Source organism: Lissotriton helveticus, chromosome 3_2 (assembly GCF_964261635.1).
Source record: "Lissotriton helveticus chromosome 3_2, aLisHel1.1, whole genome shotgun sequence".
NCBI classification, from domain to species: Eukaryota; Metazoa; Chordata; class Amphibia; order Caudata; family Salamandridae; genus Lissotriton; species Lissotriton helveticus.
The window spans coordinates 245,412,917-245,430,751 of NC_136062.1; the positions used below are offsets into that span (position 1 = coordinate 245,412,917).

The window sequence follows — 17,835 nt, forward strand, 5'->3', positions numbered from 1 at the left end:
AGTGATTAGTACAGCTAGAGGGAACTAGTACTGCCTGATTTAGCTCGGACTTCTAGGATCCAAAAATGTGAAATGGATACTGCTGCAGTTCATAAGATAGATGGGAAAGTGCAGGAAAGGCAGTACTTGGAGGACAATGATACTAGAATGACAGTATGAATGTTATGGTGTTGATTTTGATGCCCTTTCTGCTTTCTTTCATGTTCAGGCCTCCCTGGTAACCGAAGCGGTGCAGAAGGACCCCACAGATCCAGAGGTGGCATTGTCCCTTTACTGCAAGGCCCTAGAATACTTTGTGCCCGCGTTGCACTGTGAGTATTATTAACAAAAGATATGCTCTCTCCACTTTTACTGATCGTATCAAACTGCATACACTGACTGTTCAGCATAGGACTCTCTAACTGTACATCAATCAATCAATCAATCAATCAAGGTTGGTAAAGCACAACTACTCACCTGTGAGGGTCTCAAGGCGCTGGAGGGGAGGGGCGGCTCCCCTCCATGCTGGGGTCATCCGAAGAGCCAGCTCTTGAGGTCCTTCCTGAACTGGGGCAATGTTGGAGCTTGCTGGAGGTAGAGCTCGTTCCAGGCTTTGAGTGTGAGGTAGGAGAAGGACTTTCCTCCAGTTCTGGTCTTGTAGATACGTGGGACAGTGGTCAGAGAGAGCACGGCTGATTAGAGGTTTCTTTTGGGTGCTTGGAAGAAGAGCCGGTGGTTCAGGTATGCAGGTCCGGTGTTGTGAAGGGCCTTGTATGCATGGGTAAGGAAGTTTATTCTTCTTTCGACTGGGAGCCATTGGAGGTCGTGGAGGTGTTGGGTGATGTGACTGTGACGGGGGATGTCCAGCATTAGTCTGGCAGCGGTGTTCTAGACATTCTGGAGTTTGTAAAAGAGTTTCTTGTTGAATCCGGTGAAGAGTGTTACCATAGTTTAGTCTACTGTTGATAAGCCCATGAGGGACAGTTTTTCTGGATTTGGATGGGATCCATCTGAATGTTTTTCAAAGCATGCAGAGGGTGTTGAACCAGGTGGAGAATACAGAGTTGATCTGGTGGTTCATCGTGAGCAATGAGTCCAGTATGATGCAGAGGTTTCATGCGTCGTCTGTCGGGGTGGGAGGTTTTCCGAGGGCGGGCCACCATGAGCCATCGCAAGCTGAGGTGGTGGAGCCAAAGAGGAGTACTTCTGTATTCTGGGAGTTGAGTTTCAGACAGCTGTTCTTCATCCATTTGGTGACGGCTTTTATTCCTTCTTGGAAGTTGTGTTTGGTGATGTTGGGTTCCTTGGTGAGGGAGAGGATCAACTGGCTGTTGTCGGTGTAGGAGACTATGTTAAGCCTGTGGTTCCTGAGGATGGTTGTGAAGGGGGCCATGTAGATGTTGAAGTGGGTTGGGCTGAGGGAGGAGCCATGGGGCACTCCACAGTTGGTCTCTCTAGGATCTGAGAGGCAGGCAGGGAGTCTGACCTGCTGGATTTTGCCGGTGAGGAAAGAGTGGATCTAATTGAGGGCTTTGCCTCGTACGCAGGCGTCATGGAGTGGCCCTGGCTGTACAGCCCTGGACTGCCTGACTCTGCCTTTGCGCTAACTGATTCTTTAACACTTAAAGCTCTGACTGGTGAGCATTGAGTGCCTTGCTTGTTCTACCCTAACTGCCTGTCTACACAGGATGAGCACCCTTACCAAACCGCGCTGACAGCCCGGACTGCACAGCAATAGACACTCTGATAGTACTGCACTGAATATACTAACCTTGTAGCACCTAGTGCGCTACTAATCCACTGACTAAGTGGGAGCATTGTCACCAAGTAGTGTATGATTGAAGCGAGTATTTGTATCCAAAAGCTATGCAGACAGGTAAGTGTCTTACATTTAGCAGGGTAGTGTTTGTATCTTCAAGCATCTGTCCTCTGCAGTTTCTTTTGCGTTGTATAGTTCAGAGATTCCCGTGCTTGAATTATTCACGTTCAGGGTATGAATCCTCAGTAGTCCTTGTTTTAAACAACAATGCTCATGTACATTAATTGAACATTTCTTTAGTCATGCACTGTGCGCAGTCTCTCCAATTCATTATGCAGCTTGAACCCTGGTTGATGTGGTGAAGTGACCTTCTCCTCCAAATTCCATCCGAGGCTCCTATAGCACAGATTTTCTACCTTCCATGGGGTGAAAGGAGAATCCTCTAGACCTCTGCTCTTGAGGCTATGTTCTACAACTTTGAAGATCTGATAAGGATGTTGGTTTCTTTCTGAACTCCCCTGGCAAATGATTACATTAGTTGTTTTTTCCACTCCTAGTTCCGGGTGTTTGATTTTTTCCTTTCTTATCTCTGGGAGGTCTGTCACCCTGGAGGTGTGTTGCTCTATTTACAACAAAAATTTCCATTACAAGATGGCGTGAAGAAAGTCTTTTTAAAGGCATCTATGCCTTGTCAAGCCGGTGGAGCAAAGATAGTTTTCTCTTATAACATGCAGGACTTTATCTGTTTGCATCCTAGCATCTCCCTGGATTGTGATAAATGTAAGATTTCTTGACGAAACCCTTAAGATAGGGGGGAGGAACTAGTAGATGCCAGGGTATCTAAAAGTATTATTTCCAGAGTACCGTCCGTCCCCTCCATGCATCAAAGGTAATGTTGCCTTGGTTGGCATTAAGCCCTCTGTACCTTTCTTTAAGAAGCAAACATTGGTTTCCCACAAAAAGTGATGCATTCCTCGCTTCTGACACAAACGAACTCTGAGAAGGAAATGGTGAAGCCCTAAGCCTTCTTATGGAGGCTGTCTTCCTCTTAAGGAAGCTATCCCCCTCTTAAGGAAGCTATCACCCTCTTAAGGAAGCTATCCCCCTCTTATGCAAAGCATGCTGTCCTGAAAAAATAGGGTCCATGAAACAACCCCTAGAATGTGTCTGAACCAGGTGATAACCATTTCAGTTACTGCAGGAGCAGGCTACTTTAGGTCCGGGTAGCCAGTCAGAGGAGACGTTTTAACCCCGCCTAGAGGGCCCAGAATAAAATAGAGAGGGATACTCCTAAGGTAGTTTTATTCTTTATACTGCACGGGGATCCCTATGAGTTCTTGTTTTCCAACTACCAAAAAAACCTCATTGCTCCACCCCTAGCATTGGTCTGCACAGGGCTGTTGTAGCACATCCAATGATGAAGCAAGCCCCTATTAGTGGGTGAGGGAAATTGTAAACCCATTTATGGTTTCCCATAGAAAGAGGCATCTTTTTAACCTTACCTCCTCATCTCTAGAAGTGGCACTGTGTCCACAGGCAGGTGCAAGGTGCTGTTTTTCCTATGAAGGAGGGAACATACTTTAAGAACTAGAATGCCGCCAGAAGACCAGTTACTCAAGCTGAATGACTGCAAGAACTCTCTGCCTCATTGCTACGGGATTTACAATCGTAGTAGGTCCTCTGTAAAGCATAAAACATTAGCCGTGTGACCGTCTGGATCCCATCCATAGCGGTCGCTCCCCACACGCTCCCTGGCCATTAAAGCTGACTGCGATCCTCGTGCAGAAGCGCCTTGAACTGTCGCAGTGGTATCGTAGGCATTTTTAACATAGCGCTTTGATTAGTTTATAGCGCCGAACCTCGCCGTGCATTTTACATAATATTGCAACTTTGTCTGTGTGTAGCTGCCGCCGCTATTTACATACTGTGTAATCGTGCTGCTTTAACTGCGTGCATTACTTGGTCACTTTATCGTTTTGGTCTTTGTAGGATCGGACTCTGTTACTGTTTCACTTTCTATTCGCCATTTTGGTTGTTTGTGTATCCCCTTGGCCCGCCTACCCTCCCCGCTACCGCCTCCCAGCTGCCCCTCCCACGCTCCGCCCCCCTCCTCCATCCACTTAAGACTGATGTCCCAACGCGCAGCGTCCACGCGCTACGGCCGCGCCAAAGGTGCGCCAAAGGTAAGCCCGTCTACGCCCGTCCGCGCCTGGCCCGCGCCCAGCGCCAGACCCCCTGGTCCCCGCAATGCCCAGCCCACTCGCATTACATACGACGCCTCCACCCTCTTAGAACTAAACCCCGGCCGTCTCCCCAATTGCGCCCAAGCCGCACCTGGACATACCCATGGACCCTTCACATGCCACTCTTGCAAGTTTGACGGCGCCAAGACCAACTCCACATCCACAAACACCAAACAGACATCCGACACCAACCACCTTAAATGCATCCTGCTTAACACCCGCTCGGTCCATAGACATGCCATCGACCTTTGGAATCTACTAGACACCATCTCTCCAGACGTCGCCTTCCTAACAGAAACCTGGATGAACGCCTCATCAGCTCCAGACATCACCACAGCCATCCCGGAAGGCTACAAGATTATCCGTTAAGACCGCACCAACCAAACAGGAGGAGGCATCGCCATCGTCCATAATAATTTCATCCGCATTTCAACCAGCTCAGACGTCAACCTCGCTAGCGCTGAACACCTCCACTTCCAGATCCACACCGACCCCAAGACCACACTCAGAGGCACCCTCCTCTACAGGCCGCCAGGACCCCGATCACAATTCAGTGAAGACATCACTGACTTCATCACCCCTCACGCCCTCCCCTCCGAGGATTACATTCTACTAGGAGACCTCAACTATCATCTGGAAAAGAACAACGACAACTACACTACCACTCTTCTGGACAATCTCGCCAACCTCTGACTCAAACAACTAGTTAACACCCCCACCCACTATGCAGGACACACACTCGACCCTATCTTCACCTCCAGCAAACATATCTCCTTCAGTCACACCACAACTCTCCACTGGACGGACCACAGCTGCGTTCACTTTGTCTACAAAAAAACCACAACCCACAACCATCCTCAACCTACTCTGCGAAGAAACTGGAACAAAATCACCATCGACCAGATCTCCTCATCGCTTCTTCAAAACCCCCCTGCCCACTCATCGAACCCCAACCAAGCAGCCATTAACCTCACTCAACGGCTAACCATCAGCGCCGACAACCTAGCACCTTTGAAAAAACGTCAAATCAAACTAGGCAGCAAAAACACCCCCTGGTTCAACGATGATCTTAAGAAATCCAAGAAACTCTGTCGCTCCCTTGAGAAGGCTTGGAAAAAAGACCCAAACAACAGCACCAGGGACGCCTTCAAAAACGCCACCCGTTTACACCACCAACTGATCCGGACAGCCAAGAAAGCCGCATTCAAAGACAGACTTGACAACAACGCCCACAACAGCAAGGAATTATTCAACATCGTCAAAGAATTTACCAACCCCACTGCCAACTCCAACGACATCACTCCCTCTCAAACACTTTGCGACTCCTTAGCTTCGTTCTTTCACAACAAAATCGCTGACATCCACAACAGCTTCGACAACCAAACCGGAGACCAACCCTCCCAACCGTATGCCGAACCTTCACCCCCCTTGAACATCCTTAATGACTGGAACCCAATTTCCACGGAGGACACCATCCGCCTGATGAACTCCATCCACTCAGGATCCCCCACTGACCCATGCCCTCACCACATCTTCAACAAAGCAGACTCCATCATAGCATCACACCTCCGAGACGTCATCAACTGCTCCCTAAACACCGCCACCTTCCTGGAAAGCTGGAAACACGCCGAACTCAGCGCCCTTCTGAAAAAACCCACAGCTGACCCCACCGAACTCAAAAACTACCGCCCCATCGCGCTCTTTCCATTCCCGGCCAAAGTCATCGAGAAAGCAGTCAACAACCAGCTCGCCGCCTTCCTCGAAACCAACAAATCCCTCGACTCCTCACAGTCCGGCTTCCGAGCCAAACACAGCACTGAGACCGCAATCATCGCAGCAACAGACGACATTCGAACTCTACTGGACAATGGAGACACAGTCGCCCTCATCCTCCTCGACCTCTCTGCAGCCTTCGACACAGTCTGTCATAGCACCCTGTTACAACGCCTCAGAAACATCGGAATCCAAGGAAAAACACTTGAATGGATCACCTCGTTCCTGGCCGGAAGAACTCCGAGAGTCCGCCTCCCACCGTTCAAGTCAGAGGCCACTGAAGTCATTTGCGGCGTGCCACAAGGATCTTCACTCAGCCCCACCCTCTTCAACGTATATATGAGCCCCCTCGCGACCATCGCACGCCAACACAACCTCAATATCATCTCCTACGCTGATGACACTCAACTGATCCTCTCACTCACCAAAGACCCTAACACCGCCAAAACCAACCTACATGAAGGAATGAAAGAAGTAGCAGAGTGGATGAAGCACAGCCGTCTAAAACTGAATTCAGACAAAACAGTCCTTATCTTAGGTACCTCCCCCTCCGCCTGGGACGACTCTTGGTGGCCAGCGGCCCTTGGAAAAGCACCCATCCCAACGGACCACGCACGGAACCTGGGCGTCATCCTGGACTCCTCACTCTCGATGACCAGACAAGTCAACGCCGTCTCATCATCTTGCTTCAACATTCTTCGCATGCTCAAAAAAACATTTCGCTGGATCCCCACCGAAACCAGAAAAACGGTCACCCACAAACTGGTTACAAGCCGCCTGGACTACGGAAACACACTATACGCCGGTACTACCGCAAAACTTCAGAAAAAACTACAACGCATCCAGAACGCATCTGCCAGACTCGTACTAGACATCCCGCGTAAAGACCACATTTCTGGTCACCTGAAAAACCTCCACTGGCTCCCTGTCAATAAGAGGATAACATTCCGCCTCCTCACCCACGCACACAAAGCACTTTACGAACTTGGACCCGAATGCCTCAACGCGCGACTCTCCTTCTACACCCCCCCCCCCCCCCCCGCCAGCTACGCTCTTCCAACCAAGCCCTTGCTGCTGTTCCTCGCATCAACAAAACCACCATGGGAGGAAGATCCTTCTCCTACCTGGCAGCTAAAACCTGGAACTCACTCCCTATTCACCTTCGCCTCACTCAAAACCACCTAGCATTCAGAAAGCAACTTAAAACCTGGATATTCGACAAGTAATTCCCCACCCTTCTTCAAGCGCCTTGAGACCCTCTGGGTATGTAGTGCGCTATATAAATTATTTGACTTGACTTGACTGTTTATCTACCTTCCTCTATGAGCAGTCATTTGTGCTCAGACAGGTCATCCAGAGTTTATGTAAAGGGGAACCTCTTTGAACATTCTTTTTCCCTCCAGTCACAGACCTATGGTTCACTTGGATCCAGCTTCATTCTCATCCCTTCCCTAGTTTATTTTTTTTATTTATTTATAAAGTTTTATATAGCGCGATAGCGCGAACTTGACCCAAGAGGGTATCAGAGCGCTTTACATTTAGGATCGTTGCGCTACAAGTTACATCAGATACAAGAGCATAGTAAGGTACAGTACACATAAACAATGTTTCAATAATTCGTAGGAGGGAGGGGAGGAAAGGGGAAAAGCGGGGAGGAGGAACAATGCCCAATGTCCGGCTGGGTAGGTGACGGTCAAGGGGGAAGACCAGGGCCAGACTCCTCATTAGCTGTCAAGCAGCTCCACCGGTCATCAGCCATGTTGCTCAGGTCTCAGCGGTCAGGAAAAAACAGTTTTCAGTTTATTTGTTTTGCGAAGGTTATATAGCGCTAGCTAGACCCGGAGGTATCAGAGCGCATAACCAAGGGAAGATTGCAAATAAACAATGAGCGTTGCACCATGCAGATGTAATGTTCAATATCTGTGTCATAAGAGAGCGGGCGAGCACCTTTTGAATGTTCCTTCGTTCCAAAATTTTAAAATATAATTAATGGTTAGAAAGTATTCCTTTTTCCCTGCACAACTGATACTGTAGTCTTGAAACCTGGAGATGCAGTCCTCGTCCCACCTCTACTATGTATCTTCCCCCATACCACACAAACACAGCCCTCCTCTTGTAGGGGCATTCGTCAGTCCTGGTAGAGACATTAGTGATCTCCACTCCGTATATCTCATCACCACCCGATTCCAAAAATTAAAGATCCTATTAATTTCTTATATCCATCTCATAACTATGCCTGTCAGGGAAAAGCCTTTTTGAAGCAGAGTTTTAGTTGCTAGATAGCAGTTTGTAATGCCTTTGCCTTTCTAAATTTGAAAGCCTTTTTCAGAAAACATTGGAAGTTCATCTGCCCAGAGGCGTGCCAGTGGCTGCAGCTGTATTACCTGGCATTCACACTCATGGACATTTCAAAGTTGCATGGGTAAACCATGTTTACATTGTTTGAGTGAAATACCTTTTGCTTGCATTCCTGGATAAATGCATGTTCGGTTTGCTTTCCATGCTGCCAGGAAGATCTGCTAGTCCAGGATCAAGCCCGACTCTGTACCGCACTACTTTTAAACGTATGAAGATTCTTCAGGCACTCCAGTGTCATTTAGTCTAGATGTGCTTATTACAACATATTTATCAAAATTATCTTCTGCCCGCGAATTTTATATAAACATAGTGGTAACTTTATTCATAATTTGTCTTCATGTCTACATTTGACGTCTTCGTTGCCTATTTGCGTTTTTACTAGCCTAAATCCTTATTCAAGACTGACATCAAGGATGGTCACTAAAAAGATTACTCATTAAACCCCAGTACATTTCGAGATTGCCATTCATCAGAGGATAGCAATCATCCCCTTTATGAATAATTCTTCATTCCATAGTCCTTTCAGTTGATCGGTGATCTGCACAAGTTATCAGCAGTTGGCTGGCAGTCTCTTCACAGTGCCCTTTTAGTATTTAATGTTTCATGAAAAACATTATTTTACAGTTCCCTTTGAGGAGATTTTGTTCACCTGTTTGTAGCTCATAACATGTACACCCAGGATCAGCTAGCTACTAAAGCTTGCCCATGTGCAGCAGCTCGGTCCGACTGCCCATGTACACCAGGCAGCAGGTGCAACAGCCTGCTCATGTACACTAGGAAGCAGCACAGCAGCCTGGCAAGGTAAACCAGGGAATAGGCACACAAGCCTGCCCACGGATACCATAGAGCAGCCACAGCAGCCTGCCGGCTAATTTGCATGTAGCCAGGTTCTGAACTGGGATGGTGCAGTGAGCTAAAAAACGGTGATGGATCAAGCCCTGATCTGTTGACTGGGTTGGAGTGTTCTGATTAACTCAGATACTCTGTCCATCACCACCCCCTTTTTGAATCGAGGTGCACCAGAGAGCAGCTACAACAGGCTGCCCTCATAGACCGAAATCAGCACAGCAGCCTGCCCAGGTACATCAAGGAGCAGCTAGCTACAAATGCTTGCCCATGTGCACCAGGCAACAGCTCCAGCAACCTGCCCATGTGCACCAGTAATCCAGCCTGCCTACAGACACCAAGGAGCAAGCAGCCACTGCAGTCTGCTCAGGTGCACCAGGCAGCAGCTACAACAACCTGCCTAGGTAAACCAGGGAGCAGCTACAACAGCCTGGCCAAGTACATCAGGCAGCAGCGACACCAGCCCAGACAGGTACACCAGTTAGCAGCAGCTGCACCAGCCTTGACAGGCAAGCCAGGGAGCAGCTACAACATCCTGGCCATGTTTATCAAGTGACAGCTACACCAGCCTGGGCAGGTACACCAGGGAGCAGGTACAACAATCTGGCCAGGTTCACCAGGGTGCAACTACAACACTCTATCTTGAGTAGGAGTTGCCTAGTGGCTTCTAGCGCTTAAACTGTTTACAAATTAGAAACATATTGAGCAATTTGGACATTTAGTTGTTGGGGCTTCAATAGTTGATCATCGTTATGTCTCAACAAACCATGCTCGATTTAAATGATGCTTACTATTTAACCAGGCTAGCTGCTGTGAATCATATGTTCACTTTTACCACGAATATAACAGCACAATAAGGGATGGATGGATGGATTGAATTAACCTCAGCCACTGGCGAACCCTCAGCAAGGCTGGCACAGGTCTGGAGTTGGGTGTGTTCCAGTAGGTGCTGCTACCGTGCGGGGTGTTGTTGTGGAGCAGGGAGGGGGGTGAGGAAAAAAACACAAAAAAGCACTTACGTGGGTACAGCCGACATCCATCTCTCCTCAATCCTCTTAATCTTCTTCCTGTCTAGAGTCCCGGCAACAGGGTGCACCCGGGCTCCCAGGCTCCCCTTATCCAATCACAACACTACTGTCACCATTACAGCAGCGTTGTGATTGGTCTGAGCGCCTTGTTTCGGCGCTCAGACGGGGTCTGGGACCCTGGGCACGTTCCCCACCCAGGCTGTACAATACAGCTGGTGGAGAACATGCAAAGTGCGCATGACTGGCCAAACCATAATGTGCACTTGGAGAGTACCTACCACTCCTCCCCTGCAGTGCTCTGGCGTCACGGAGCCCTGCCCTGCCCACATGAAACCAACTGAGCTATTGCAGTGGGAAAAATAAAATGATAAAGTTGCGTTATTATTTTATGTTTCCTTTTTTAAGTGCTCGGAGAGCAGTGGGGCGATGCTCCTCTGCTTTAGCGGAGGAGCCGCCGCTGGTGTTCCAGAGGGAATGTGCCTTACAGGTCTGACTGGACTGGCTCTTTTGTCTTGACGTCAGTACTGATTTGCATACAGTTAGATTCTGTCTGTAATGACACCGACATGAAAATAATGGACTGGAAAATAATCTTCTGTTCTTTGTATTTCTCTTATAGCCATGTAATAAACTTGTACCCGTGGGAAAAAATAAAAAGCCCGTAACTTGGTCTTCCAGTGCAGTGTGCTGTGCAATGCACTGTTTTGCCCGTTTCTGATCTCTGCTTGGTTTGTCTTTTGTTGCATGTCTCCTGTTAGGATTTCATAGAGCTCGCTTCTTAATAAAATGAATTAAGAAGTTTTTTAAGCTACAATATCCCTGCACGTCATTTCTAGGTCTGGTCCTCCATCTGTGCGGACAGTTTTCCAGTACATTTGACTGGTTTTCTTGGTGGCGTCTGCTCGCATCTTCTGCTTTAAAAGAGCTCCACGTGTTGATAATGGTGGTGCTGGGTGTTGGAGCATAGCTGTGTTACTGATCTGTATTCGAAACCGCTGTACCTTACTAAAGCCCCCTTGGTACCGCAGCTGGACCTTGCCTGCATGCTCGGATTTATTAATATACTGCCCCTCTGAAGTAGCCAATGAGGCATGTTGTGATATTAAGCACCAGAATAAATAAACCCTGCGCTTTTAATGGGCAGGTGCTGTCCGGTGCTGAGTACCTGCACTTATTCCATTTGAAAGGGAGAGTATTAACAATTCCCAAGGATGCAACACTTCTAATGGCAGAGTATCAGCAGCTAGCAGTAGCAAATACAGCTACTCTGAGTAGTGAGTACCACTACTAAAGAAATCTCAGCTTCAGCCCATGTCTCGCAAGTCGGTGGTGGTTCTTATGGAATTGATGGATGAGGTAAATAAGGAATGCAAACATTGAGTCCTATTCGCAAATTGCATTTTGTAGTACGTTTAGTTGTTGTACAATATAACTTTTCACGTACTGCAAAACGCTAATCATGAACCTACATTCAGAGGCCTCCAACTCTCTTTTCTTTCCTGTGCAGAGATCTCTGCACTTGTGCAGCTGCGTTTTAATAGTAAACTAAACTAAGGACGGGGGTAGTGCCATGAAAACCGGGAATACTTTCTCCTTAATGGAGGGCTTAAGGGATGGGATGGAGAAGGGTGTAGGGCAGGATATTAATCCACCCATGAAAGAATAATCCCATTGCTATTCACAAACCGTACTTCTGAAGCTACCAAGGGTTATGTGTACGAAACTTTTCTGGAGGTTGCAAATGGCCCGATTCGCATACCCATCCCACTTAACGTGAAAAGTGCTACCCAAATAAATGATGGACGGAATGCTGAATAAATCATACATTTACCCCCAGTCAAGAGATCAGGGTTGAATCCATCGTTCTTTTGCTTACCATGCCAACCCAGTTCAGACCCAGCTATATGCAAATCAGTCTTGACACTGTGCCTCATGGGAACAGTTCAGACCGAACTGCCAAGCCAGGTACTCCCTGGACAGGAAGCAAGCATCCTGGGACCGGGTTCTGGGTATTACCCTTCATCAGCCAGGCTCGGTTGATGCCAGTGGCACAGTGAGCAAGAGACCCACGTCTGGGCATGCCCATCCCACTTAGGGTGAAAAGTTCTATGCAAACAAATGATGGACCCCGAACCCGGTCCTAGGATGCTTGTTTCCAGTCCAGGGAGGACCTGGCTTTGCAGTTCGGGCTGAACTATTCCCATGAGCCACAGGGTCAAGACTAATTTGCATATGGCCAGGTCTAAACTGGGGTGGCATGGTGAGCAAAAGAATGATGGATTTAACCCAGATCTCTTGACTGTGGGTGAATGTTTTGATTTTTTTCTGAATTCCGTCCATCAATTGTGTGTCTTTTGCTTTTTTATTTTAAGCAAATAACAACCATTGACAAATAGTCCTGGCTTGTTGTTGGTGTTATGATACTTGCTATTTTATATATCTGGATGTAATGACAGAAACAACATAATACCAGGTGGGTGGAACACTATGATAAGCACAGATTTTTAGCCTAGGTGTTTTAAACCACACCCTTAATTACATCGAACACCCCCTTTGAAGAGACCCCCAGTTTTTTACCCCAATTAAAGCCCTGCAAACAATAATATGTCAGTCACCTCACGTCCTCGCACTGTGCATCATGCATGACTCATGACTTTTTCGTTTTCAGATTGCCTATGTACAGGGGCATGAACCCTCTCCACCCCTTGCTTTAGGAACTACAGCGAGGTGAAGTTCCTGATGGGCCTCTTCTGTCTGCAACTCTGCAGACAAAAAAAGCTCAGCTCTTAAAGTGAAAAGGTGGGTGAGTAAATAAGTGAAGGAATGTGTGAATGGCTGGATGGATTAGTGAAAGGATGAATGGTTGAATAAAAAGGGTGAATGGATAGATAATGAAAGGATGGATGGATGGATGTATAAATGAGTGAGTGAGTGGAAGGATGGATGAGAGAAAAAGTAAATATGTGGATGTATGGTTGGAAGGATAGATGGATGGGGAAAAGGATGGATGGTGAGTGTAGTGATGAATGGATGAGGGAAAGGGTTGATGATGGGCGAGTGAATTGGTTGATGGGCGAGTGAATTGGTTGATGGATGAGTGAAAGGATGGATGGATTGATGAGTGAAAGGGTGGATGTAAGGATTGATGAGTGAGTGAAAGGGGCGGTAGATGGACAAAAGGATGGATAGATGAGTGAAGAAGGGAAAGGGTGGATGGATGAGAACGGATGGATGGATGAGAGAACGGATGGATGGATGGATGAGAGAACGGATGGATGGATGAGTGAAAGGATTGATGAGTAATAGGGTCAATGGATGGATTCATGAATGGATGAGTAGATGGGTGGGTGGAAGGATGGATGGATAAGTGAAAGGGGGATGGAGAGAGAAAGGGAGGATGAATTTCTGCAAGGATGAATGGGTGGCAGGATAAGTGACTGGGTGGATGGATGAGTAAGTGAAAAGATGGCTGTATGGCTGTATGGGTGAAAGGGTAACTGGCTGGATGGATGAGTGAATTAATGGATGGGTGGAAAAGTGGACGGATGAGGGTACGGATGGACGGGGTGAAAGGGTGGATGGATGAGTAATGGATGGATGAGTGAAAGGGTGGATGGAGGGATGGATGAGTGAAATGATGGCTGGAAGGATACATGTGGATAGGTTTGCAAATGGTTGAATAGGTTTGGATATAGATGGGCACACAGATTGAAGGACAGAATAAATGGTGAAAGACTTAATGATAGATAAAAGAATGATTACACCTTGTAGCACCCATTATCTTAAGTAACATTTCCTATACATTGACTTTCACGTTTATATGAGTCATTGTCTCTATAGAATGTGTGTGTGATGTAACACACTCCGACACCCTGCCCTACATACTTGGGATGAGCAACACTATAAAAGAAATGAAATACATAGGAGAGACGGTCTATGTGAAGAGGGAAACATCCTTTACAACGCAACTTTTACCACGCAGTGCTTTTACATCGCAACTTTTACAACGCAAACCATTACACCGCATTGCGCTGTGGGGCGCTCTAGGATAGGGAATAGATTTAATTTACTATCCTACACCTTCCCTAGTGTCCACGGGGACTGGAGTTGGAATAGTAAATTAAACTATTCACTATCCAGCACCCCAAAGCGCTATGCGTTGTAATGGTATGCGATGTAAAAACCGCGTTGTAAAAGCATGCGTGGTAAAAGCATGCGTTGTAACGTCATACATCCATGTGAAGATGATGCGCACCATTGGAGGGTGGTAGCAAGGCCGGACTGGCGGAACTAGGCATTGGGTGTTTCCCTGGGAGGCTCCAAAGGGGGGACGGTTTTGTTACTGGCGGCTAGCACTGCAAAGTTCCTTGTATGTCCTGTAGTTTTCAATCAACAATAAAAGCGGCCTCACTTATATTCAGGTGTGGTTCCCCATTGTCTAGTGACTAATATACCTGCTGGAGCGAGATGCGAGTTTTGGATCATCCAAGGTAGCAAGCTGCAGCCATACTGAAAAACTGAAGTGCACGACTGTCTCAACCTAATATAAACTTATTTTGACTTGTACTTAAGTGGTTGTCTATTTACTTACTTGTATACTATTGTGCGACCTTCTCTGACCTGTCTGTAAAAGTTACCTTTTGTCCCGATATTTTGTCCTGAATTTTGACCTCCTGTCCTGAATTTTGACCCTTTGTCCTAAATTTTTACACTCACCGTACAGAATTTGCACCCATGCCAGTTGGCCACCCTACTTGTAAATGGTGAATACCCAAAAGTAGTAAATTTAATACAAAGCGTAAGAGAAATTAAACAAGTGAGTAGATGTACTCACGTGTGAATGTATCTTTGTTAATAATCCCCGTTGTCTGTCTTGGTTCGTATCCGGGCCAGGCGCGCTTCTCTCATGAAATCTGTAACCTTGGTCGTTCCCCTTCTATCCACTAGATGGCAGTGTTACCGTAAATTTTGGAAAAGCAGGAATGTCACTAGACGAACGTTACTGTAAGCGTGTTTTATTTTCGTTAGGTGAGGAACTAAAACTTCTGCTGCTGGGTCTGAAGATTTCTTTTGTTTTCTATTTTAGATGAAACTGATGCCCGACGGAAAGAGGCCATCCGTAAAAAGGTGAGTTGAGGCGGAAGCACTGCTCAGGGGACGGGGAATCCAGGGAATCCAGGGAGGACAGGCGGGCTGAGCATTTAAAACAGAATAGGACACAGAAAGGTGGACGAGGGAAAGGAGCGAGGGTGGGTCAGTATGAGGTACATGAGTGAAATTAAAAGTGCCAAGAGCTGAATAAAGGCATGTTTCCGCTTTGTGACAGTATGCTGGTTATTATTGTGTTTTAACAGTATGTGGCCAACTTTCCATCCTCTGATGTCACAGCTCCAGTTTTGCATTCACATAAGCAAGGACAGGTACCCATACCTCCTTTGTCCATTATCCACGATAGGCAGGTTTCATCTATCTATATCTATACTAATATTATAAAGAGAGAGCCCTAACCTTTGAGGCGGGTAATCTCCGTAACCACAGCACCAATCACAACACCCAATACAGCATTGGAAAGGGCAGTTGCAGCAGAAGGACATAGGCTATACAGAGAGCCACCATATAAATTTGAAAGGTAAAAGAATCTTGCCAGCAAAGTAGTCCCTTGTGGGCGTGTGCGTGGGTGGGGCGCGGCATGACGACAAAAAAAAAGCGTTCCTTAAATGTGTGCGTTGTGCTGGGGGCGTGACAAAGGCTGGGGGCGTATGCTGGGGGCGTGACAAACGACAATGGGCGCTGCAATTGCGCGGGAGCAATTGCAAGACAAACAACAGTGGGCGCGTCAATTGTGGAATTGCGCAGGAGCAAGGGGCGTGGCCAATGGGCGCGGAAATGCACGGGAGCAAGAGCGTTCAATGGGCGTCTGAGTTCAGCTGGAGGCACCCCAATTGCGCGGGAGCAAGGGCCGTGACAAACGACAATGGGCGTGGCAATTGCGGAATTGCACGGGAGCAAGGGCCGTGGGCAATGGGCACGGCAATCGTCCGCCAACAATCGTGCCACATTTCCAAAATTATGATGCGAATCGCGCACCTGGGAGTATGCGTTCAATGGGCGTCTGTTCAGCCGGAGGCATGGTAAGTAACCGTTCGCTCTACTCACTTGTGGGCCTGCATGTTGTGCTGGGGGCATGTCAAACAGACTGGGGCCGAATGCCGTTGGTGCTTTACTAAATTGCCGTTACGTTCCTGCCTTCACGCCATGTGGGTCCTAAAAAAATAATAATACCGGGAAATAACTTTCAAGGGTCACATAATTCGCATTCTAATACGGTTGCCGCTGAAGCCGGGCCTCAAGCGGGGGCACACGCCACTGAGCGTGCCTGCGGGGACAATAACTGCAGCGTCTCCTGCGCGCTGTCACTCAACTCTCTGCATAAACGAATTTACACACGGCGCCCAACATCAACCAGGGCTGGAGCCAGCCTCAAGCGGCGGCTGACGCAACTAAGCGGCCCTGCTGGCACACTAACCTTGAAACCGACTGCATTTTCCCACACACGCATCGTCTCTAGCGTGAGCTGTCACCCACTCAACTCTTCATACCCAGACAACGTCGGGACGGGCTGCTAGTGTTCTATAATTGAAGGAGGCATAGGACCTCTTAGTGCAAGGAAGCTGTGAGTAAGAACAGGGACTTGACTGAACAGTGTGAGGGTTGCTGACCTCACACACAGCAGGGTCTGCCAGAAAGAGTTACTCTTCTGCATCTTCTAAAGACGAAAGGATCCTCAGTGTAGCAGGCGTTGCTCACCAGTCCTGACTTTCCTAATCTGTGGAACAGTTGGCTCGCATTGCTTTTGCTGAACACTCTGTTGAGCAAGCGGTATCATCTTGATCGAGCACTGACGCTGGTGGTGGTTAGCAGCGCTTTACACAAACCCCAAATAAAATAGACCTCTATGGCCTGGGAAGTCTTCGGCTTTTCTATCTGGGGTTCTGTGCACTATACACTGGCTCTTAAAATGAATATATATATACCGTAGTACAATGCGACTTGGGCCCGGAGTTCATGTTCAGTGCAATTTATGTTTTGGCTTCGAAAAATCATGTCTGTACTATGAGTCAGCATCGGATTATCGGTGTATTGTTTTGTATTGTTACAGCATTCCTTTGCCATTTTCGTTTTCAAGGGGGAACAGTGGCACCTTTATTCTCTACAATGATGTTATTTCAGCGTGTCTCTATGTCTAATGTGTCCATTAGATTTTATATAACGGTCAATATACAGGCAACATATTTAGAGCATTTGGCGCCCCATTTGAAATCTATGCAATTTCCCACTTAGTCTTGGCTACATTAAGATTTTTTAAATTCTGTAACCCCACTATATATGTTTTATGCGATATTGTATAGCATTAGCTTTGCGCAAAATGTCAGACATAGTTCTTTTATAATTGGGAGGGTCAGAAGTGAGGCACGTAGTATGTTGTCTATTTTTACTAGTGCCATAAGTGGGAGTGACTATATATTCTAAAAATGAACTGGCGCCAAATAGATTGACAAAGGCTTTGCAGAAGCCGAAACGCGTCTCTTTGGTCTTGGGGTCGAGGGGGACCTGATACAATAAAAGAAGCCATATACCGTCAACCTGAAGTCCGTGCCTTTTTCAATTGGATTTTCCTGTTGAAGTTGGATGATTTGTTCATATATATATATATATATATATATATATATATCACAGCTCCAAAGTCCTAGTAATACCCAGCCGGGTCACAGGAATATTAAGCACTCTCGAGCACGGCAGTGTTCTTTAGCAGGGCGGTTTATTTGAAAAACAGACGCGTTTCGGGAGA

The 17,835-nt window shown here is 47.2% G+C and overlaps 1 protein-coding gene across 4 annotated transcripts in view; it reads left to right on the forward strand.

Moving 5' to 3' along the window:
* ULK3 (unc-51 like kinase 3) overlaps positions 1-17,835 on the forward strand; it is a 296,553-nt gene that overhangs the window by 117,439 nt on the left and 161,279 nt on the right. For all 4 annotated transcript variants that reach the window (XR_013609866.1, XM_078685126.1, XM_078685127.1 and 1 more), the window contains exons 8-9: positions 209-311; positions 15,073-15,113. Coding sequence is in view for 3 of the 4 variants with exons in the window: in XM_078685126.1 (XP_078541252.1) it covers positions 209-311; positions 15,073-15,113 (144 nt within the window). In the remaining variant the exon portion in view is untranslated. The remainder of the gene's footprint in view (positions 1-208; positions 312-15,072; positions 15,114-17,835) is intronic.